Genomic DNA, 25,304 nt, shown 5'->3' with positions numbered 1-25,304 from the left:
AGTAGAATTAGTTGACCCTGCCCATCATTGGCTGTGGCTCCATTTTTTTTAGGTCTCACTGCCTTTCGCCCTACCAGTCCCAGTGGGCAACAGCTGCCACTGCCACAGCAGTAGATTGTCACGTGGTGACAATGTGGAAGCAGGCCATCCTGGCAATAGCACCCACCCTCCATTGAGTAATTTAGGGAGGGAGAAACAGCAATGGTCTTTAAATGCCTCTTCAAAACTTACGTGTTTATCCAAGCTTTCATAGGCTCTGAATTTTTGTTTGGTACACTGTTCAGTTTTACTTGTGATCAGCAGTTGTGTTTTTATCCATTTTTACATAAATTTATTAAATGCTGCTTGCCGTTATTATTGATATTTTTATTGTGAACCACAGAGATTTTTTTTCATTAAGTGGTGCATATATATATATATGTACTGCCTTCAAGTCGATGCTGACTTATGGCAACCCAATGAATAGGGTTTTCATGAGGCTGAGAGGCAGTGACTGGCCCAAGGTCACCCAGTGAGCTTCATGGCTATATGGGGATTCGAACCCTGGTCTCCCAGGTTGTAGTCCAACACCTTAACCACTACACCACACTGGTGGACAGCAAAAGAGGTTTAAAGATGTTCTTAAAGCGAATCTAAAAAAAATGTAACATGAACATCGACAACTGGGAAGTCTTGGTCCATGAATGTCCTAAATGGAGGTCGGCTATTATCAAAGGTCCTGTGGACTTTGAAGAAGCACGGATACAGGGCGAACAGGACAAATGAGCTAAGCGGAAGGCACGTCAAGCAAATCCTCATTGTGATCATCTTCCATCTGGAAACCTATGTCCTCACTGTGGGAGGCTGTGTGGATCCAGAATTGGCCTCCACAGTCACTTACGGACCCACTGTTAAAGACCTTATCTTGGAAGACAATCTTACTCGGCCATGAGTGATCGCCAATGAATGAATGAATGATATAGATAGATATAGATATACACAATTTGCATCAGCCCATGCTTGCTGGGGCTGATGGGATTTGGAGGTCAGCAACATCTGGAGGACCAAAGGTTCCCCACACCTTTCCTAAGTATTCACCGATCAGCATTACAAGACAAGATATTGCTATTTCTCAGGCCCATTTTCTGTTGTATGTGCACATATATGGTGGGAAGAATGGGTGTCATTCAATGCTAGTCCTACTCAGAGTAGACCCATTGAAGTTAATGGGCATGGCTAAATTTGGGTTATTAATTTCAGTGGGTTTACCCTGAGTAAGACTTAGTTGATGCAACACAATCTTTCCAGTTCTCAGTGTCTGGGCGAAACATCAGCCTAACAGGATGACGAAACTTTATGAATTCTAGAAATATACTCACAATATCTGAGTTGAAAGGTTTCACATTGATGTTGCGGATCGAACTGCTGGTGAGTGACCATACTTTAGTTTTGTGTTTAAAGGCAGCTCTAACCTTGACAGGGAGAAGAAAGACAAAACAGTTAGAAAGGCTCACGCTGCCAAAGCAAATCTGGAATGACTTAATTCTAAAGCCCCCTCTCCTCCCCCCCCCGGTCACATTCAGATCTTCTGTCTCAGCACTCACAGCAACATAGGAGCAATGGAATTTCACCTTGACATCCTCAAGTCTGAAATGCTACAACAGAACTTGCTTGTCCCATTCAGGATTCCTTAGCTACCAAGAAGAGATCCTTCCCCCCACCTCATTAGTTTGCTTTTCTCTTCTACGCTTGTAAAAAGCAGCTTAACACATTGGGTATTAAGGTCACGTAGACCCCAAAGGAACTCGAAGTCTAAATAACACAATAAGATGTATTTGAGAAGAGCTACAATGTAAAACTACATAAATATGCATGTGTGTGATGGATTATTTTTTACAGTTTAGGGGAACACCTATTTTGTTTATTAATTTATTATTTAAGGGAATATTATTTTTAGGGCCTTTTTAGGGAATATGGAGGTATGCAGGTAGTTGTTTGCATTGGCCAATGTTAATTCCTATGGGACTGCTCGTGTCCTTTGCCCTTCAAGTCAAACCTGCCAGGAGGTATTAGGCAATCCCTTTTGAACAGCCTCTCAATGGCCGCGTGCCAGTGGTGGGTGAGGCCAGAGGTAAACATGGGCAGAGCAATGGGATGCAAATTTTGCCTTTTTACCTTGGCTAGTTCACACACTCACACACCCTTCTCTGTCCTCTATCCAGGCAAGCAAGAGGCATGATCAGAGCTCAAAGCAGAGCTTGGAAAAGTTACTTTTTTGAACTACAATTCCCATCAGCCCAATCCAGTGGCCATATGAATAGCCGCCATTATGATCATATTACCCCAGTGTTATACAATCTTCACTGGCTTCCAGTTATTTTCCGGGCTCAATTCAAGGTGTTGGTATTCACCTTTAAATCCCTATACGGTTTCGGCCCAGTATACCTGAAGGAGCGCCTCCAACGTCATAAAGTGTGCCGCCCTACAAGATCTCAAGATCCACTCAGGGCCTTCTCTCGGTTCCACCGACTAAAGTGGCTAGGTTGGTGAGGACTCGAGAGAGGGCTTTTTCTGTGGCAGCCCCCACGATTTGGAACTCCCTCCCAATGGATCTTCGACATGCCCCTTCCCTAGATATATTTCGCCGGGGCCTGAAAACTTGGCTTTTCCATCAGGCCTTTACGACCTTTGAGACTTCCAAGGTGAACTAGTTCTAGAACTGTAATATGAACAATCTACTAAATACTGTAATTTTTACATTGTACTGTACTGGCTATATTGTTTATTGTATTTTATCATGTTTTATTGTACGCCGCCTAGAGTGGCCATTGGCTAGACAGGCGGCCTATAAATTAAAGTTTATTATTATTATTATACTAGCTGGGGCTGATGGGAGTTGTAGTTTAAAAAAGTAACTTTTCCAAGCTCTGGTTCAAAGACACATTTCAGCCAGACAAAAACACTTGAGAGTGCAAAGCAGGGCCGGTGAGGGGTGTGGCCTGGAGAGAGGAGGTGTGGCCTGGAAAGAGTTTCAAGGGCCAGATCAGGACTGTATTCGGCCTCAGAGCCTAAGGCTCCCTGCTCCTGGCATAGAGGAGCCATGCACTGAACCATATGCTGGAGCTGCCAGTTTCTTCTGTTATACACTGACCAATAATCCCAGAATATGCTGATGCCCACCGCCTTTATTTTTCTGGTTCTAATAGCCTCAGCTCTGCAAGGTCTTCTGTGCTCTTAAATAACTCTGCCTGCTGTCCCCATTGCTGCCCATCATGCCTGGAACTTCTTGTCAGAACAGGGGAAAGGGAGAGGTGTCCTCCCCCCCGCAAACTTCAAATCCCTCCCATCAGCATGCCATCACATGGGTGGCTATCTAGTCAGCAATGTTGTGCTTGCATAGTGTTGATGGAGGGGGGCCCTGCCTCTGCAACCAGCTTCTAATGCTTAAAATTGCAGGAATTCCCTGCCTGGGCCAGCCCTACGATTAGGTAGAGCAAGGGTAGGGAATCTCTGGCGCAGGGGCTGAATGCACCCCACCAAGGCTCTCTAGCTCTCAGAATTCTCTCCAGGCCACATCCCCTCACCGGCCCTGCTTTGCGCCATGAGTGTTTTTGCCTGTCTAGAATTTGTCCTTGAACCCTGATAATGCCTCTTGCTTGTCTGGACTGAGGATAGAAAGAGGTGTGTGAGTGTGTGTAGAGACGAGCTTACTGTACAAAAGGTAGAATTTGCATTTGTTCCCCAACCAATATTTGCCTCTAGTCCTACCCAACATGGCACATGGCCCCCAGAAGGTTGCCCAGAAGGGTATATGGCCCTTGGGCTGAAAATGATTCCCCACCCCTGAGTTGGAGTGAAGTGGTCACTTCAGGGGGCAGGTGCCATGGCTGGGAGGCAATGGCGGCAGGGTCTCCCCGCCAATTCCTCCTAAGCCCTCTCCCACTATTCCTCATTGTTGCAGCAGATGGCTTTGAGTTCCACACAGCTTGTCCTGTGCCTGCTAAGCTGCCCCGTTGCCCTTAGGCAACTGTCAGTCCAGTCAGCTTCCATACATGGTAGGACTGTGCACCAGATTTGTCTGAATACCAGATCCTGAAATGAATTGCCAAAGCAGCACCCCACAGGACTGAATCCTCCACTCACTCATGGTGAGCAGAGCGTTCGATCCTGCTGGATGGAGAGTGTTCCTTTGCAAGTGCCTGACCTGCAGGGAGACGCTTGCAAAGCAGCACTCACCTGGATTGGTCAGCTTTCGATTGGGATGGGGAGAAAAAGATGCAATGTCTCCTCTTTCTCCTCCCCCTCCCATCCGTATCTTTCATTAGGATTTTTTTTTAAAAAAAAATTGAATTAAATATTAGCCCTGCCCCTGAATTGATTCAGGACTGGATCCAGGACGAGCAGGGGGAAGCAGACCTTGGAAGATTACTTTTAAAAAGTAATAAATTACAGTTACAATTACATGGCCCAAGAAAGTAGCAATTACCATTATAATTACAATTGCTCTGAAAGTAGCTGATTACTTTACTTTTCCTCCAAAGTAATCACTACAATTACATTTCAGTTACTTTTAAAACAACTCCTACAAGGTGCTGGCCTTGGCTGCTGCACATCTAAGTAGCCTAAAACAACATTAAAAATAAACAAACACATACAGAAGTAGTAGAATAATTATTTTTATTCATAAGATAGCAATGGTGGTCTCTCCGCTGGTAAGGGTGGTGGGGAGGGAGGCTGAAGCCACAGCTCAGATCTTTGCACATAAAACCAAGTGCAACCCCCCCCACTCAGCCAGCCAGCATAATCTCTCTCACTTAACCACCTCCCAGACCCTGCCCTGCCACCAACTAAGGCACACCCACCCAAGCAAACATTTTCCCCTGAGATGCAAAAAAGTTAAAATACTGCAAATGCAGCACAGTAGCCAGAGAGGGGGGTGGAGGCCACTTTGTGTGCCAAGTGCAAACACAGTATTCTCTCTCTCTCTCTCTCTCTCTCTCTCTCTCACACACACACACACACACACACACACACACACACACACACGTACACGTACGTTGTCATCTTTCACCTCCACAGTTCTTTATCTCCATTCTGCTGCTGCCTCCTTCTCCTCCTTTACCCATGTTCTTGACCTCCGGATCGTTTTTCCCTCCACTCCATTCTTCACCACCACTATCCATTTTTTAAAACAATTGTTTTCTCCACTCCACCCCATCTCACTCTCCGCCTCCTCCCTCGTTGCCTTCTACCCATCCACAGAGCATGAGGAAAGAGTGACACTGCACAGAAGCCCAGTTTGAGGCACATTATTTTCATCCACAAATCAGAGGAGCAGAAGACGTCCCCTGCTCGCCCCCCAAGTACTGCCCAAAAGTAATTCTGGAAACGTTACAATTACTCCACAAAAGTAGTAAAATTATTCCTAGTTCTATTACCCACTCGTTGCTCAAAAAAGTAATGAATTACGTTACTTGTAACTAGTTACTTCCAAGCTCTGGGGGAAAGGGCAGTGGTCCCTGGGTTGGCCCAGGTTTGGTCAGCTCAGTCTAGGGCCTAATATGTGAAATGATGGTGGTGTGGTGCCTTCTTGTCATTTTCCTCATGCGGCAAAATATCTTGGGATGATGATGATGGTCTGCCTTCAAGTCGATTCCGACTTATGGTGACCTGATGAATAGGGTTTTCATGGTAAGCGGTATTCAGAGAGGGTTTACCATTTTCTTCCTTGGAGGCTGAGAGGCAGTGACTGGCCCAAGGTCATCCAGTGAGCTTCATGGCTGGGTGGTGATTCGAACCCTGCTCTCCCAGGTCGTAGTCCAACACCTTAACCACTACACCACACCTCCAATTGTGAGGAAAAGCTGTACCTCAATGGTAGAGCATCTGCCTTGCATGGAGAAAGTCCCAGCTTCAGTCCCCAATTGCATCTCCAGGTAGGTCTGGGAAAGATCCCTGCTTGAAATCCTGGAGAGCTGCTGCCAGTCAGTGTAGACATTATTGAGATAGATGGACCAATGGTCTGATTAAGTATAAAGTAGTTTCCTATGTTCCTATTGTCCTATGGCAGCAACTGGCCATCAAAAGTGTCCAGCTACGGTCCGTCTGTTTTACACCCTGAGCCCTTGACTGCAGCCTCGCTGCCTCGCTTTTCTGAAGATGTCATCAATTGCAAAAGACAGCAGCTAAATATATGTTATATAAACTGTACACATTGCTAAGCAAAATAAAAGGCCTGCTCTCCAGAGCAACATGATTAAATGGCGCCATTCTCCCAGCACTGCCTCTGATCTACAGTCAAATTTTAAATCATTGTATTTCTCCACTAAACAAATAAATACCTACATACAAATATATATTCATTCCAGCATTGTCGGGCTATTGGCTTTAACTGCCAAAGGTTCTCTTACAGGGAAACATACCTCTGAGTTCAGGAGACAGTGAAAGAGGAAGATGAAGAACCCCTGAAACAGTAAAATAAAATAAAAAAGGTTACAAAGAATGGTTTAAGCTACTGCTCCACTGTCTAAACAGCAAAGAGGGGGGGAAAGTGACCTTGTGATTAAGTTCTTTGTCAGGGACAGGAAAAACAGGGGCCTCTAAATGCTCTGAGAAACTCTTCCAATTGCATGACATTTCTAATGCAGCTTTCGCCAGTCTGTTGGCAAATGGATATGGGCAGTGCTGGATATATGCACAAGCTATGGCTAAGTGCTTCAGATGATAAGGGACATCAAACCAGAGCTTGGAAAAGTTACTTTTTTGAACTACAACTCCCATCAGCCCCAGCGAGCTTGGCCACTGGATCGGGCTGATAGAAGCTGTAGTTCAAAAAAGTAACTTTTCCAAACTCTGCATCAAACACACACACACAAATATTAATCAAGGTGTTTTAAATTATACATCATGTACAGAACACAGACAGTACATGTTGTACTGTCTCTTCCGTTGAGTAAGTGCTAAACTGTGTGTGAAACTGGTCGTGTGTTGCTCTGTGTTAAACATTTTCATATATATGAAGCATGAAATCATAAGGTATTTTCATTTACAGGTATGCAAACCAGTTCACTGCAAGATATATACTTTACTATATATATATACTAGACATAGCTTAGGGTCTCAGCATGCCTGCATCCAGCCCTGGATGCGGGGATACCATTTTCAGCAGCAACCCTGTGTCTTCCATCATGTGTGGGTCCACCTCCCAAGAAAGAAAAAATCTAAGCCTTCTAGCAACAACATCTGACAGTTGGGATGCAAGAAGGCATCATTTTCCATTCCGCCCTGTATTTATTACATGCAGCACTGTTTCTGTTCCACTGCAGTTTGTCTTCAACCAGAACCTATATTATCTGTCTCACTGTCCACTGTGGCTTAATTACATAGTGTGCATAATGTGTATAATTAATTACGTAAATTATGTAACATTGCCATCACGTTATCCCATCCTATTTCTTTCAATGCAAAGGAAATGCAATGGAAATGAGGAAAAATGTAGCCAGTTACGTATTGTTTGTGGACTGAAAGCAACAACGACAACGAACACTGATTATCTTCACAGATTGATTTCTGTTCCAGACATGGGCCAAATAAGCAAACATCAGCAATTTCCACTCCCTTTTCTGTTTTCGTGGGGATTCTCTAATATCTGTATCTGACAGTGATGAGCATGGGCACTGACACAGCTGTGACCAAGTTAATACTGTAACTGCCTGGCTTATCCCATGTTTAGCGCATAAGATACTAAACAACAGCATCGCTGTTGAGACCCAAATGTTACCATTACGTCTGAGTGATGCACAGAGGCCGTGAGAGGTGGGAGGGAGAGAAAAAGCAGAGATGGAAACTGCACGGCAATGCATGCATATGGAACATTCCACAGAACTCTTATATTGCAGACCCTTAGTCCCTTAACTAAGCTATGAACCTACTTGCAAGGAGTTGAATATTGCAAACATGTACTGAAACACCAAGGCATGTGCATTGACTGCCAGAACGCCAAAGATCCACGAGCTCCCCAAAATAGGCAACAAGACAGCAACTGCTTTGGACGTCAACCTGTAAGATAAAGAGAGAAGCTGAAGATTTTGATACCATGAGGATTATTTTTTTTAAAAAAAAAACCATAATAATTGTTATTTTAACATCATGGCTTATATCCAAAGTAGTATAATAATAATAAATAATAAAATTAATTTTTGTGTCGCCTATCTGGCAGAAGCCCCTCTAGGCGACGTACATATTAAAATTCAATAAAATACAATATAATTACAGAATAAAATACAATGCAGTCAACACAATGCAGGCGTGAAACTCTATAGGGCAACCAGTAAACAATTTTCACAAAAACAATAAAAAATCACAAAAAAGTTAGCCCACCCCGGAGATCCCAAAGGCCTGTCCAAAGAGCCAAGTTTTTAAGGCTCAGCAAAATGTATCCAGGGAAGGGGCATGGCGAAGATCATACGGGAGGGAGTTCCAGAGAGTGGGGGCCGCCACTGAAAATGCCCTCTCTCTAGTCCCCACCAACCTAGCTGTTTTCGTTGGCGGGACTGAGAGAAGGCCCTGCGTGGCTGATCTAGTCGGGCGGCTTAATTTGTGGTACTGGAGGTGCTCCTTCAGATAAACTGGGCCGAGACCGTATAGGGATTTAAAGGTTAACACCAACACCTTGAATTGGGCCCGGAAAACAACTGGGAGCCATTATAGATGAAATAACACTGGTGTGATGTGATCGCGGCGGCGGCTCTTCGTAAGCAACCGAGCCGCTGCATTCTGCACCAGTTGTAGTTTCTGGACCGTTTTCAAGGGTAACCCCACGTAGAGCGCATTGCAGTAGTCTAATCGAGAGGTGACCAGGGCATGCACTACCAGTGGGAGCTGATGAATAGGGAGGTAGGGTTGCAGCCTCCGTATGAGGTGTAGTTGATACCAAGCTGCCCGGCTCACTGCCAAAATCTGCACCTCCATGGACAGCTTGGAATCAAGAACAACCCCGAGGCTGCAGACCTGATCCTTCAGGGGTAAACTCATCCCATTAAGCCTCAGGTCAACAACACCCAACCTTCCCCTGTCACCCACAAGCAGTACTTCGGTCTTATCAGGATTAAGCTTCAGCCTGCTCCTTCCCATCCACCCACTCACGGATTCCCGGCACTTGGACAAGGTCTCCACAGCCAACTCCAGTGAGGATTTAAAAGAGAGGTAGAGCTGTGTGTCATCAGCATATTGGTGACACCGCAGCCCAAAACTCCTGATGATAGCTCCCAGCGGCTTTATATAGATGTTAAATAGCATGGGAGAGAGGATAGAACCCTGTGGCACTCCACAAGTGAGGGGCCAAGGGTCTGAAACCTCATCCCCCAATGCTACCTGTTGATGCCTGTCAGAGAGAAAGGAACGGAACCACTGTAAAACAGTGCCTCCTATTCCCAATCCTTCCAGGCGATCTAACAAGATACCGTGGTCGACGGTATCAAAAGCCGCTGAGAGATCCAGGAGGACAAGAAAGGTGAATTCTCCCCTGTCTAATGCCCTCCTCATATCATCTACTAGAGTGACCAATGCTGTTTCAGTACCATGTCCAGTCCTGAAACCCGATTGGTATGGATCCAAATAATCCGTTTCATCCAAGTGTGCTGACAACTGGTTAGCCACCACTCGCTCAATGATCTTGCCCAAAAATGGCAAATTCGAAATGGGGCGAAAGTTGTTCAAGACTTGGGGATCCAAGGAGGGTTTTTTTAAAATAGGTTTTATAATTGCCTCCTTGAGGGCTGGTGGCATTACACCCTCTTTCAAGGATGTATTTACCACCGCCCTGATCCCTTCGCCCAATTTCTCCTTGCAATTCATAAGGAACCATGATGGGCAAGGATCAGTCAGACAGGTGGTAGGCTTCACCGTTGAAAGTACCTTGTCCACATCCTCAGAAGGAAGAGGCCGGAACCGATCCCACTGAACTGGATTGCGGCTGGTCAACTCTGGATCTTCTACTGCATCCACAGCATACGGAATCGAGTTCTTCAGGTGTTCGATTTTATCAGCAAAGTGCCTTGCCAATTTGTCACAGGAAGCCTTAGAGTGCTCCAAGGGTTCCTGAGCAACTGGACCGACCAGGCTCCGGACCACTTGGAACAGCTTCCTGGGACAGCACTCTGCAGATGTGATAGAGGCAGCAAAGAAATCCTTCTTTGTTGCCTTTATTGCCACCTGGTAGGCAGCTATTGCTGCTCTAACCTGTGTCCGAACATCTTCAGAGCGGGATTTCCGCCACCGGCGTTCTAGTTGTCTCACCTCCTGTCTCAGACTTTGCAACTGGGGTGTGTACCACGGTGCTGTCTGAGTTCTGTTCAGGGAGAGAGGACGTTTCGGAGCCACCCAGTCTAATGCCCTGGTGATTCTCTCATTCCACTCCATCACCAGGGTTTCAACCGGGCGACCTTCAGCAGGTTCCAATTCCCCCAGCGCAGTCAGGAATCCATCCGGATCCATCAGGCACCTAGGGCGGACCATTGTAATAGGTCCTTTACCCCTGCAGAGGGTGTGTGGCAACGAGAGGTCAACGTTCACCAGATAGTGATCTGACTATGACACGGGGGTAAAAGAGATAGCCCCCAACTTCAGAACACTCCCCGCCATTCCCAGGACAAATACAAGGTCGAGGGCATGACCGGCTACATGGGTGGGCTCAGTGTTACTAAGGTGCAGTTCCCAAGAAGCCATGGTTTCGAGGAAATCCCGAGGGGCTCCGATGAGAGTGGTCTCAGCGTGTACGTTAAAATCCCCCAACACTAACAGTTCTGGGGAGAGCAGTCGTACATCCGAGACCACCTCTAACACCTCGGTCAGGGAGTCTGCTGTGCAGCGGGGCGGGCGGTACACAAGCAGGATCCCCAAACTGCCCTTCGAGCCCAACCTCCAGTACATGCAATCAACAAACTTGGTCTGAGGAAGCAGGGGCCTGGTGAAAATCAAGGACTCCCGATAGATGACTGCCACACCACCTCCCCGCCTTCCTACCCTCGGTTGCTGCGCATAATGGAAACCTGGCGGACACATGGCCTCAAGGATGGGAGCTGAGGCCTCGTCCAGCCAGGTTTCCGTAATACACACCAGGTCTGCGCGCTCATCCAATATCAAATCATGGATGACAGATGTTTTTTGCGTCACAGACCTGGCATTACAGAGCAGCAGTCGAAGGTGGGTTGGAATCCTGCATCCTCCAGTTAACTTCTGGTTTTGGGCAGACCTGGAACAGGGGATGGGTATTATGCATCTATCCCCTGTTCCTCTAAATTGACGTGGTCTGCCCCTAGCATCAATCCAGCACCTGCCGCCCAATCTTGATATAACTTGGCCCCCATCCTTCTCTGTTCCATCCCTCCTTGGTTTGTACGTCGCCCAGAGCAGCTGGATAATCAGCCAGATGGGCGACTAATAAATTTAATCAATAAAATAAAATAAATAAATAGGCTTGTGTAAACATGCAAGTTTTCAGGAAGCATCGAAAAGAGTAGAGCAAAGGCACCTGCCTGATATCAGCTGAACATTAAAGGAGGACGTTTTGAATGTGCCTGAGGGGGGCAGTCCCCCCACCTAGGGATGGAAAATCTGTCCATTTCAGTTCTCTCAGTTTCTCATTTTTCCATCCTTAAATTCAGTTCTCCACATTTCTGCAGCAATGTGCATTTTTTTAAAAAAATCATAATGAAAATTCTTCACCATTTTAATGTGAATTTGTCCTACTAAACACATTTTTGTATGCAGTTTTGACTGCATAGACATTTTTGTAAGCAATTTCTCCTAGTATAGCCCATTTTTGTATGTTATTTTCACAAATGTATTCATTCTTATGCACACATTCCCCAATACATGTATTTTTGTAAACACTGGTTGGTTGGAGAACTATATTACAACCTTTTGAGAAGGGCAAATTCCAAAGGATGGCTGTGTTTCATTTCTCATATGCTTTTAATTATATGTGCTTTTATCTGGAAGCCGCCGTGAGTTCCAGTTTTGGGAAAAGGGCGGGGTAAAAATAATGACAACAAATAATAAATAAATAAATATTGTTTCAGAAAGTGCGAATGTAATACATTTGGTTTTAAAGGCAAACTGAATCAAATTTCTCCCCCATCTCAACCCTCACCCCATGGCTACATCCCCATGGCATATCTAAGAGTCTCTATGCAACATCCTTGATCACCTAGTACTCTCCAGCCTAAATGAAAAAACAAAAGCGCAACTGATGTTAGAAGGATTGGCCACGTTGGTGTTTGATTGACAGCATGACACTCCAAAGAGGGCATATTTATGGTCACAGCACACAGGAGGAAGTTAATACTACTTTCAGAATTTAGTTGTTTTATTGGGGGACACTAGCTGCCCTTACATCAAGGTGCTTATTTCTATGCAGGCACAATTACTCATCCACTGTCCAAAACACTGTACTTAACTGACAAACAAATCATTGTGAAATTAGATCTCATCATTCTATGGCAAACATTCTATAAGCCTGTGGATTGCCTGGCTGGTTTGATGCATACTATCCCCACTGCAGGCGAGAGAACTGGCTACCCTGCATGAGGGATGGAAGGCTCAGTCAGTTCCGGTTCTCTCCATTTCTCATTTTTCCAATCTTAAATTTAGTTCTCCACATTTCTGCAGAAATTTGCTATTTTTAAAAAACAAAATCCTCATCAGCGTTTTTATGCGAATTTCTACTACTGAGCATATATTTTTTTTGGAGGCTGTTTTGACCAATGTGCATGTTTTTGCAAGCAATTTCTCCTAATGCATCCTTGTATGTCATTTTCACTCATATATTCATTTTTATGCACACTGTTCCCTAACATATGCATTTTTGTAAACAATGTTCGGTTGCGAACTGCGTGGCAAAATTCGATTAAGTGTGAATTTTGAAAGATGGCTGTGTTTCATTCCCAGATTGTTTTCAAAAAGTGTGGATTTGATATATTCAGCTTAACCTGTGAATTGAAGCAAATTTCTCACTTGTCCCTAGCTTGTCTGTACGTGTGCCAGGTGAAAGGTGGCAGATAACATGGTTCCCTCTGTGTCCTCGGATTCAGATCAGGAGTGGGAGGCATTGAAGGATGGGGACTCAGAAGGGGAGGAGGGAGTATGAGACTATGCCACAGAGCCCGCTTGATAGCCCCCTCCCCTGTGCCCCCAGACTTGCAAGGGCCTGACAAGGTGGGAGGCCCAGGGGTTGCCGCTTCCCAGCCTGTGGAGGCTGACAGCAGCTCAGGTGCTCAGCCTGCTGTGATGGGGAGGAAGTTCAGAGGAGGAGGCATGTATGGCAGTGCATCCCAGGGAAAGGTAGCACACCAAGAGAAGGAAGGAGACTTCTCCCCCTCAGAGAAGCCTTCAGGCCAGGAATCCCTGCATTGGACAGGAATTCTTACCAGTCACCGAGCCTTCTCTGTCTCTGCTTAAAAGCTTGGCAGGTAGGCGGGGCAACTTGTGGGAGCAGCTTTGCAGCTCCTGTGCAGACTTGGAACTCTTGCTGCTAACCTTGGTCTCCTGGACCTTGGATCAGATGTATTGATGCTACTCCTTTGTCATGTAAGAACACCTGGGACTGCATGCTGCCCTTTGCTAGCTGCTGAGTTTGTACCATTAGAGTGCTATAATAAATCTCTACTTCTTTACTGATGAGTAAACACAGATGTTGTCTGGTTTTGGGTGGGAGGCAGGACTGCTGAGTTGCTGCCGCTTACCAGGAAGGAGAAAGGGAGGGGTGAAGTGGTAGGGAGGGTGGTATGGTATAAAAACACTGGCAGAGACAATCCACCCCACCATGCTGTCCGCATGTTTTTGACAGGACAAAGTTGCTATTCTCAGTTGGTGTATGCACACCAAAATATTTTCCCAATTCCATCCCTAGCAATTCTGAATGTTTCTTAATATTGATTGTAAAAACAAAGAATTAATTAGCTTTTTTATTGTTAGTAACCAGGTTAACCATAACAAGATTCTGGAAATATATGGAAAAGAAAAATCTGGAATATTGGTATAGCAAAGTTTGGTTCATACCATTATCAGAAAAAATAACCCAAAAGATTCATTTATACAGAGGCACATCAAAGAAATATTTGTTTTACTTAGTTTGGTCTGATTGTATTAGATATGTTAACGATGAAGCCGAGGCCCCAGAAATGGCAACAAGACATGCAAGCTTGTGGAACTCTTCATAACTAATCTGTATTACCTTTAGATTTCAAGATTTGAGTGACTTGGAAACTACCTGATGCCTCAGAATGATTTTGTGGGGAAATAAAACATAAAGAACAGATTACGTTTTTATAAGACGAAATTTAAAATTTTATTTCAGTGTTTTGTATTCTTGAAGATTAAAATTTTTCTCCTTTTTCATTTGACTTTAGTAACATATACATTTAATTCCGGATCTTATAAGGATGATAAAAGGGTTTTTGTTTATATTTATATATTTATTTACATAAATAAAAGGCTCCCACTGGGAGGAAGGGTGCGATATAAATCAAATAATAAATAAATAAAATTTTGTTATTGTTATTGGAAACTCAATAAAATAATTGTTTAATTTTTTTTAAAAAAGAGCATGCACATCTTTAAGCTGGGCAAAACGGTGGCGAGTTTCAAACGCAGTAAAACATACAAGCATATGAAGTTGCTTGATTTTATAAAGCTGCTTTATTGTAGGGATGGAGGATAATTTTGTTTGTTCATTTTTACCTAATTTGCATCTTCCTGATTACAGTACACAGATCAGAATGTAATCATCCTTTGGGTTTGACACTTCTCTGAATTTTGCCCTACAATTTTCAGCTCAAAAACTGCACCAAAACATGTTTAAGAAAAGATGTGTATTTCAGGACAAAATATGTTTATGGGTTGTAGTAGCCAACTGAGTCATCCCATTAGCACAAGGACCTCTGCCTGCGCAATGAGACTGTCTCTCACTCTCCTCTCCCTGTGCATCCCTGTGCACCCCAAATCTGTTAAGGGGTTTCCTCCAACCCTCCAGACCAGGAGGCACAGACCACAGGAGGCACACAGGGAGAGGAGAGGGAGAGGAAGTCTCATTCCACAGATGAAAGTCTTTGTGCTATCGCAGGTGTTGAGAAGCTTTGACTCGCCAGATGTTGCTGAACTACAACTCCCACCATCCCTGGCCATTGGGTGTGCCTGCTGAGAGGCTGATGGGAGTTGTAGTTCAGCAACATCTGGAAGATCAAAGATACAACCCTACATGTATTTATCACAAAATGCATATTTAATTATTACTTAAACACGTTTAAATATGAATTTTCATACAGATTTCTAAAATAAATAGTTACACACTAAAGCAGATACAGACAGCCAGTGTGGTGTGGTGGTTAAGGTGCCGGACTACGACCTGGGAGACCAGGGTTTGAATCCACACACAGCCATGAAGCTCACTGGGTGACCTTGGGCCAGTCACTGCCTCTCAGCCTCAGAAAAAGGCAATGGTAAAACCACCTCTGAATACTGCTTACCATGAAAAAACCCTATTCATGTGGTCGCCATAAGTCGGGATCGACTTGAAGGCAGTCCATATCGTATCATCCAAGCAGATACTGGAAGGAAAAGACTCTTGAATCCACAGATGCAAAATTGACACAGTCCAGAAAGAGACTGATCCATCCATCCCTAGACTTAGCCATTCATTGATCCAATCCAGAATTGTCTACTGTGACTAACAGCAGTTTACCACAGTCTCAGGCAGGATTGTCTTCCCTTCCTGTTAACTGAGATTTCTTTTATCCTAGAGATGACAGAGACCAAACATAGGATCTTATGTGTGCAAAGTATGGGCTGCACCATTGAGCTATGGCCCATTCCCCAATTTATTTAATTTAATTTAATAAGACTAGTGAAATGTCTCAGAAGAGGGAGAGACCACGGCTATGCAGTGGTGATGCAACTGCTTTGCATGCAGAAGGACCCAGGTTCAGCCTCTGGCATCTCCCGGTGGGCCTGGGAAAGACTTCTGGTCTGAGAGCCTCTGCCAAGGTGGGGGACCTTTTCCAGCCCAATTTCCTTCTGGGCAATCTCCCGCAGGCCACAGGCCAGTGGTTTTCGGGGCCAAAGTGGGTGGAGCAACTAATATAAATGTTACCTTTGTACAGAAGGCTAATTTCTGCACATGTTCATACACCCTTTTCTGTCCTCCACCCAGGCAAGCGAGAGACATTCTCAGAGTTCGAGGACACAGTCCCGCCAGGCAAAAACAGTGACGGAGGGTGAAGAGCAGAGCTAGTGAAGGAATGTTGGCTGAGGAGATGAAGTATGGCCTGGAGAGAGTTCCAAGAACCAGTCAGAGGGGACTGGAGGGCTGCATGTGGCCTTGGACTTGTCGTTCCCCACCCCAGGTGTAGGGTAGACAATACTGGCAAGATGGCTCTGCATAAGGCAGCTTCTCATGTTCCTTTGCATGTGCAATTGCCTTGGCACCCTGCATAGGGAATTCACTCCCCCTAGAGACAGTGATGGCCGCCAACTTGGATCGCTTCAAAAGAGGATTAGACAAATTCCATGGAGGATAAGTCTATCAATAGCTACTAGCCCTGATGTCTATGCTGTGCCCCCAGAGTTGGAGGCAATATGCCTCAGAAGACAAGTGTCTGGAAACAGCAGGAGCAGAGAATGCTCTTGGACTCAGGCCCTGCTTGTGGGCTTCCCATGGGCAACTGGTTGGCTACTGTGAGAAGAGGACGCTGGACTAGATGGGCCATTGGCCTGATGCAGCAGCTGGGATGGGGGAGAGATGCCCCCTCTCACTTTATGTAGGGCACCCGGAAGAGTCAGAAGCAGCAGATAAATATCAAGAGGAGGCTGAGCACAGAATATGGCGGCCTGGGAATAAAGACACAAGGGACATTGTTTTACCAGGGACAGGGATCAGAAAACAAACAAGGACAGCTCTGGGAACGTTGGGAGGTATGCAGTTGCCACTAAGTTTCAGCTAAAGCCATTCCACCCCCTTTTCCCCATAAAATGGTTCGAAAGGTGCGAGATGAAATCCTGGAGAGGCAGCAGTTGTGTTATTCAGGCCCCATCTGCACTATAAAATTAAAGCAGCATTGTACCACTTTAACACCCATCCTGGGAAGAGCTGTAGTTTGTGAAGGGTGCTGTTGTTGGGAGACCCCTATTCTCTTCATAGAGCTGTAATCCCCAGAATTCCCTGGGCAGAGAGACTGATTGTTAAACCACTCTGAGAATTATAGCTCTGTGAGCAGAATAGGGGTCTCTTTACAAATTACAGTCCCCCCCCAGGATTCTTTGGAGGAAGCTATGGCTGTTTAAAGTGGTATGATGCTGCTTTAAATCTATAGTGCAGATGGGGCTATAGATAATGTCTGAAATGGTCCTTGAAACGGTCCTAGAAGGTCATCAAATCCATCCCTGCACTGTCCAGTAGGACCATCCATCCACCAAGCCTCCCAGTCTGTGTATACCAAACCAGTGGTCTGGTAACCGACGAAGAAGACCAGGCTCTGCTGGTTGATCTTTCAGCTAACTCTAGAAAGCAAAATCTGAATGCTAAGGCCTCCTGGGTACTGCAACTCAAAGGGCAGGAGAGAACAAAAGGGAGGGAAAATTATTTTTAATTCAATAACTGGAATCGCACAGCAGCCGCTTGGCAAACAATCATTACATGCTTGATTCAAAGGAGATACTAGAAAATTGCACAGAGTTCTCCTTTGCAGCTGAATAAACAAATCTGGGGCAGAGAAGAAAAGCTGGATAAGCTTATTTGTGTAGATCAGTAATCTTGTTGGCTTTGCCTGGAATATTACTCTCCAGATAATTTTGAATGCTCAGCTAGGAATAGAAAAGATTCAATGAACTCTGAGGATGATTGTTCACTTCACAGGTTTTTTTTAAAACACACACATTCAAAATACAACTCGATCAAAAAGATAGCTTGATCACTTTGATGTAGCAGCTCGTATAGGCAGAGATGTGTTACTGGTAGACACCTGCCTATCTTCTAAGCACCTGGAGAAGGACTCCTGCAGATGTTCTCAATGGACGGGCAAGTTCATACAGGAAAAGGCAGGCCCTTTAGATAGCATTTGAATACATGAACAACATGGGGCAAAGCTGACCACATGGTTCTGGCCCACTTGATTCTCACCCAGGTGGTACAGAGGGTGAAAATGAGGTATCACCTATGTCAGTGATTCCCTGGAGAACAAGTCATTGGCAGCCTTGGCTACTAGCTATGATGCCAATGTTCACTTCCAATGTTGGGGGCTGTACACCTCTGAATATTACTTGCTGGGAATGACAGGTGCTGTTGCACTCAGGCCTTACTTGCAGGCTCCCCAGAAGCATCTAGTTGGCCATTGTGAGAACAGAGTGCTTTGGCTAGAAGTGCCTTTGGCCTGATCCAATAGGCCTGCTCTTCTGTTCTTCGCTCAGAACATGAATCTCAGCAACTGGTATTGAAGTCTCATTTTTGAGGTGAGCACAAGCAGGGCTAGCATTGGTATAGTTGGGCATCTGCTGAGGGCCCACAGCTCATCAGAGGGCCCAGTGACAAAAGCCCTCTGGACCAACTCCCTTTCTTCACAAATGAGACCAGCTTATTCACCTGCCTCTCTTTGGCCCAGACAACAGTGGGGGTGAGAAGGAGAATAATAATAATAATAATAAATTTAATTTCTTCGTCGCCTATCTGGCCAATGGCCACTCTAGGCGACTTACAAAATTGTTAAAATACAATTGATAAAATACAGTAATACAATATAAAAAACAACACATCTGCAGCAACAATATTAAAACTGGGCAGGAGGCATTTCAGTTATAACAATTAATCCTCCCCGGATACCCCGAAGGCCTGCTGAAAGAGCCAGGTCTTTAAGGCTTTCCGAAACACATTTAAAGAAGAGGTGTGCCGGAGATCTTGTGGGAGAGAGTTCCAGAGAGTGGGGGCCGCCACTGAGAATGCCCTCTCTCTTGTACCCGCCAATCTGGCTGTTTTTGTTGGCGGGATTGAGAGAAGGCCCTGTGTGGCTGATCTTGTCGGGCGGCATAATTGGTGGCGTTGAAGGCGCTCCATGAGATAAACTGGGCCGGAACCGTGTAGGGATTTAAAGGTCAATACCAACACCTTGAATTGGGCTCGGAAAACAACTGGTAGCCAGTGTAGGTCGAACAACACTGGTGTGATGTGATCTCGGCGGCGACTATTCGTAAGTAGTTGAGCCGCCGCATTTTGTATCAGTTGTAATTTCCGGACAGTTACAGTTACAGCAGATGCCACTGTTTGCTTGCTCATTGACACTCTACTTGACCAGAAAGCAGGTGGGAGCAATGATGAGGAAGAGGAACAGCAACAGCTGGTGATCATTGCAATGAGGAGGTGGACTCACCTAGGGAGGAGTGTCTTGGAAGATGTCTTGCCCAAAGGCCCTCCAAAACCTGGAGAAGACATGTAGCCCTACAATCCCCTGCATTCTTATCTGGCTTGAGTTTTAATCCAAGCCAGAGAAGAACTCAGTTCCTCCCTCCCTGCCACTTATCTTTGATTTTTCACTCTCTCCACCCAGCTGGATATTATTTCCCAGAGATTGTGGCACCTAGAACACTGTTGTAGCAGAGATTGTGGTACCTAGAACACTATAGCAGAGCAGCATCAGCCAGGTGAGTGGCTGGAAGGTGGAACTGATAGGGATGAACCATAGACAGCTGTCAGAGGAGGGACACAGATTGTGCCACAGAATGCAGGTGGTAGCAATTATAAGAGCAGCAGCAGCTGGTGAAAATGGTGGTGAGGAGGTAGAGTCACTGATAAAGGGGGGAACCATGGAGTTTGCCTTGCCCAAGCGCTCTCCAAAACCTGAAGCAAGCATTAGGCTAAATGGCTCAATAGTGTCAGGATCAACCCTTTCAGTGCCATTAGCATTGCAGACAAGAGTCCTTACTACCGCTGATCGGAGCCAGGTCAGCCACAGCTCAGTAGTAGAACATCTGCCTTGCATGCAGAAGGTCCCAGATTCAATCCCCATCTTCAGGTAGGGCTAGGAGACACTCCCTGCCTGAAATCCTGGACAGCTGCTGCCAGTCAGTGTAGACAATACTGAGCTAGATGGACCAAGGTTCTGCCTCAGCATAAGGCAATCGGCTCCATCCATAAGGTCCCTGCATTCAAACTCCGAAGTGTTATGGGAAGGCTCCATGTAGAAATTCTTTACAGATTGCTATAGGACAAATGTGAATCTGGCCTAATGATAATAATGATAAGAAACTTTGAAACAGAGGCTGAACTTTAAAGAAAAAAATAAATAAAAACAGCCAAAAAAGCTAAACAAAATAATCCCAAATGACCCAGTGGTAATCTTATTTGATTCTGGGAAAGCCCTCTGGAATTTTATCAGGCATAAGGTATGATTTTTTAGGACATGTCAAAGTGGCCTTCAAAACTATCTGCTCTATACGCTCCTCTTCCTTATTTAATGCTCCCCTTTAGTCCTGTCACTAACAGATAGCAAGGAAAAATCCCTGCCTGCCCCTAACATCCGTTAGGAAGAAATTTCACCGCTCACGGGAAGCCAACGCTATTGCAAGCAGGAATGTGGCCTATAACTTACAAATCAATTTTATCAGCTAGATGTGTGTAGCTAATCCCTCTGAAGGTGGCTGACTTCCACCATTCTGTCGTCCCATCTTCTGAGTTAGAGACCTATAAACCAAGGTTATATGCAGGGTTGAAGAAAGAAGGAACTTTTCCTGGAGCGGCTTATCAAAACCAACAGCTTGACCAATACGTTTTTAGCTGACTGTTCCTTATTTGGGATGTGTTGCACAAATATTAGTTTGGCTCAGCTACAGCTGTGAATATTAACCTAACAGAATTACATCAAGAGAAATACCTTCCAGTATTTCACAGATGGAAATCCTTATAACACCTCTATTCACACATCAGGATTACCACAACCACCATTATTCCGTGTCCTGCACTCTAGGATGATCGAGAAGAGATCCTGGCCCTCCTCTGTATGGCAACCTTTCAAGTACTTGAAGAGTGCTACCCTATCTCTCCTCAGTCTTCTCTTCTAACAGCAAAACATGCCCTGTTCTTTCAGCCTCTCCTCGTAGGGCTTTGTTTCCGGTCCCCTGATCTTCTTTGTTGCCCTCCTCTGAACCTGTTCCAGTTTGTTTGCATCCTTCATAAAGTGTGGTGTCAGAACATAAGCCTATTCTATCTAGCACCTGCTTGCCCTCTGTGAGGACAGGATGTTAGACTAAGTTGGCCTCATCCAGCAGCCATTTTGTGATGGCACCCATGGTACTTTTATCGGCAGTTTCACCCTAGTGGGGAAGACTGTGCTCAGTTGATCTATATGCCTGCTCAGGCTGCTGTCCAGGTGTTCACTGTTGATGGGCAACTCCAAGGCCCCTTCTCTTCATTGCTGAAGTTTTGTTTTCATCTTCAGATCAAATTTGGACTAGACAGACCTTCAGATGGAGGACTGTCCTCTGTTAAGGAGGACTTGCCCAGCAGGGCTCCTCTTATGTTCTTATAGTGACATGACCACCACGTTCTCAAGCATTGATTCTTTGTTGGGAAGGGGGAGTTTTCTTTCTCTGAATGCTGCTTTCAGTAGAGGCAGAAAAAGAAAAACAGCATTCATCTCTATATGATTTTGTCACTCAGGAAAACCGAACAGGGGGCTCTGTCCATTGTTGAGGAATTAAAGGACAGGTACTTTCAAAGGTCAGATCCTCATTGTCCAGTGGAAGTGGGAAGGTGGGTCATGTGAAGCAGTTTTTCAGAGAGACAGAAAAGTTGGCCTTCAGGATTGGAAATGTGATACTCTATTGTATGGATTCAAACTTTAGTTTCTCCCTGTCTGTAGCTATTCGTTTTTCATAATTTTATGGCTTTTTCATTCTGGTTTGCTGTGGCCTGTGAAGATTTCATCCTTGTTTTCGTTTTGCCTTGCTGATGGACCCTAATGCCTCTTTGCATAATCTTTTCTTTGTTTACACACCTCCACTTATCTTCAAGCAGCCATCAAGCTTATCTGGTTTCACAATAAAATGAAGCATTTGCATGCAGCTTAAACATCTATTTTTTTAGTATGCATATGTAGTTATTCTGTAAACTCAGATCTAGAATATTGTCTGCCTAGTCTCCACTTCTGTTGTTTCCCCCCCAAAAAAACTATAGTTTGTATGTGTCTGTGTGAGGGTGAGAAACTGAGATGCTGAGCAGGGACTGAGCAGTGTAAACTTGAAGCAGAAGGGCTGTGTTCTTCTCATCTTACATATTACACGAATCTGAACCAACCCAACCCAGCCCAACCTTTATCATGCTAGATCCACCTGTACAGTAACAAACGGGTAATAAGATGGCTACCATCCCCCTTCCCCCAACTAATCTTTGTCCTCCCTGTACTGGTGACGGTGAGGTGACAGACTATTTGCCGGAGGCCACAGACTTGCTGATAACACTGATCATTAAGCAAATGGCTGACCCATAGTTTAACATAATGGTTACCCCTCAGCACCTCACTAAGACGTTCAAAGGAAAGGTAGACATGTTTCAGCACTTCAGATCAGTTGTAATGCAAAAAGGGTACAAAAGGTAGCTTATAAAGTAGCCTACAAAAAGTAGGACCGAGTTATTTGAAAATGTTAATGAAATCCTGCAAACATTCACAAGCACTGCCAAAAAAACGTGTTTCATTTAGGCATTACAGCAGTGAAATATGGATGAATTTGGGCTACGTTCAAAATAGCGAATTTCTCCATCATCCTTACTTAGGAGTGTATCCAATGTAGTGCTAAGTTAAAGTTACTTAGTGGCATACTTGTGCTCGCAGAGCGTTGCTGTGCAAGTATCAAAGGTAAAGGTGTCCCCGCACTTGTAGTGCGAGTTGTTTCCGACTCTTAGGGTGACTTCTTGCGACGTTTACTAGGCAGACCGTATATATGGGGTGGGATTGCCAGTTCCTTCCCCGGCCTTTCTTTACCCTCCAGCATATGCCGGGTACTCATTTTACCAACCACGGATGGATGGAAGGCTCAGTGGACCTCAACCCCTTTTACCGGAGATTTGTCTTCCTCCTTCCGTTGGAATCGAACTCCGGCCATGAGCAGAGCTTCGGCTATGTTACTGCCACTTACCACTCTGCGCCACAGAGGATCTTGTGCTAGTATTAGTTCCCCTCTATTCAGCACTGGTTAGGCCTCATCTTGAATACTGCATCCAGTTCTGGTCTCCGCACTTCAAGAAGGATGCCGACAAACTGGAACAGGTTCAGAGGAGCACAACAAGGATGATCAGGGGACTGGAAACAAAGCCCTATGAGGAGAGAATGAAAGAACTGGGCATGTTTAGCCTGGAGAAGAGAAGACTGAGGGGAGATATGATAGCACTCTTCAAGTACATGAAAGGTTGTCACACAGAGGAGGGCCGGGATCTCTTCTCGATCATCCTGGAGTGCAGGACACGGAATAATGGGCTCAAGTTGCAGGAAGCCAGATTTCAACTGGACATCAGGAAAAACTTCCTAACTGTTAGAGCCATATGACAATGGAACCAATTTCCTAGAGAGGTAGTGGGCTCTCCGACACTGGAGGCATTTAAGAGGCAGCTGGACAGCCATCTGTTGGGAATGCTTTGATTTGGATTCCTCCATTGCGCAGGGGGTTGGACTTGATGGCCTTATAGGCCCCTTCCAACTGTACTATTCTACGATTCTGTGAACAAGAGTGATGATGTCGTTTTCCAGGGTGCTTGGGTAACTGATGGGTTCTCCTTGCTCTGGAAAGCAAATGAGATGACAAGACTTTCAAGTTCTACTATTGTTTTTGACATATTAAAATAGAGGAAGTTAGAGAATGAGGATAGCTTTATTCTATGGCTATCAGTGGATCCTAATAAATTGAATATTATGCTATGTACTGCTGCTGCTGCGTGAGAGAGAGATGAATCAGCAGATGGGGGGTGTCTAAGGGGACTGTTGTCATGAGCTCCTGCATTTCTACATTTACCAGTACAACACTGTTTGGGAAGCCAGGCCTTACCTCTCTCTCTTTTTTAAATTGTGTGTGGGGTTGGGGAACTAAGCTGAAGGAGGGTAATGGCAGATGAGTTGTATCTCTCTGCATGTCAGAGAAGTAACATTTCACCACTCCTTGCAGAATGGTACAACTTTCCATGAAAGGTGATATGTTAAAAGACGTCTCCAGAAGTTGCCAGGCTAGCATCCTTGCCCCTATTTATAATCCAAGAACTCCATGTCAGCTTTATGGAGAATCGGAAGACTAATATCAAAGTTATGCTATTGCATAAAGTAAACACTCATTCAAACAAGCACCTTGTGCTGCTTTATGAGCAGCTCCATAAATCATGGATGGAGCCTGATGGTGTGCTTAGCAGCACAGATCTTGATATGCATATTTTCCCTCACACCAGTCTTCCAAACTAAAAATAAAAATATATCAGGTAATTATTAACAGGAGAGAAAAGTCTGTATTTTTTAATCAACATTCTTCAGATCTTGGAATGTAATTTTTCAACTCCCCAATGCATTTCCTATATTTCTGATTTTTTTAGGTCTTCATTTCTCTCTCTCTCTTTAAATAAAACTCTGGCATTCAAACTTAAAATTGATTTCAGTCTGTGCTCTGTCTGCAATGTTCTGCTGTGCAACTGACAAAATAAGAACATCACTTATACTTGAATAAATGCACAATCCAGCCAAAGTTATGTATTTTTAAGTGCTGTTGATTTCTATGGGAGACTTAACTGAAAATTTGCGTCACTTTGGCTGGCTTGTATTCATAGTCTTTATCACAACAATTCAGTAGAACCATTTCAGGCTGTTCCTGTTCAAAGCAGCACAAGGTGTTAATAGTAATTAGCACTGAGCTGCATTTACATGAAGTGCGGTTCTGGCTGCAAAATGTCTGGAGAGGGGACAGCAGTAATCCTCCAGGAACTTACATATCAGATCAACCCCTTAGGGAGCTTGATCCATATTCAGCATCCTTACTTGTCCATGCCCCCTTGCCACAGCCAGGTGTTCAGACTCTCCGGGAAACCTCTTAAACCATCTTCCCTTGTGCAGGTTTGATTGTCGCTGAGAAATGAGACAACGTGATAGGAAAGCTATTGTTTGATAACTTGTGGCAGGCTGGGGATGTGCACAGCCGCAGTCTCCTCTCTATTGGGACAGGTGGGGTGGAAAGCAAGGAGGCCAGCAGTAGGTGGAGCCAGAGCTAATGAAAGGCAGAGCCAGCTAGTTCTAGTTTTGCCCCATCCTCCTCCCTGC

At 44.9% G+C, this 25,304-nt stretch overlaps 1 protein-coding gene across 2 annotated transcripts in view; it reads right to left on the bottom strand.

The window, feature by feature from the left end:
* Positions 1–25,304, bottom strand: part of ADGRD1 (adhesion G protein-coupled receptor D1) — a 316,526-nt gene that overhangs the window by 5,746 nt on the left and 285,476 nt on the right. For both annotated transcript variants that reach the window (XM_061602998.1, XM_061603000.1), the window contains 3 exons: positions 7,911–8,037; positions 6,402–6,443; positions 1,359–1,451 (listed from right to left, as the gene is read on the bottom strand). In XM_061602998.1, coding sequence (XP_061458982.1) covers positions 1,359–1,451; positions 6,402–6,443; positions 7,911–8,037 — 262 coding nt within the window. The remainder of the gene's footprint in view (positions 1–1,358; positions 1,452–6,401; positions 6,444–7,910; positions 8,038–25,304) is intronic.

Source organism: Rhineura floridana, chromosome 19 (assembly GCF_030035675.1).
Source record: "Rhineura floridana isolate rRhiFlo1 chromosome 19, rRhiFlo1.hap2, whole genome shotgun sequence".
Taxonomy (NCBI): domain Eukaryota; kingdom Metazoa; phylum Chordata; class Lepidosauria; order Squamata; family Rhineuridae; genus Rhineura; species Rhineura floridana.
The sequence above is the reverse complement of the archived record's forward strand: the minus strand, read 5'-3'. Positions and strand labels throughout refer to the sequence as shown.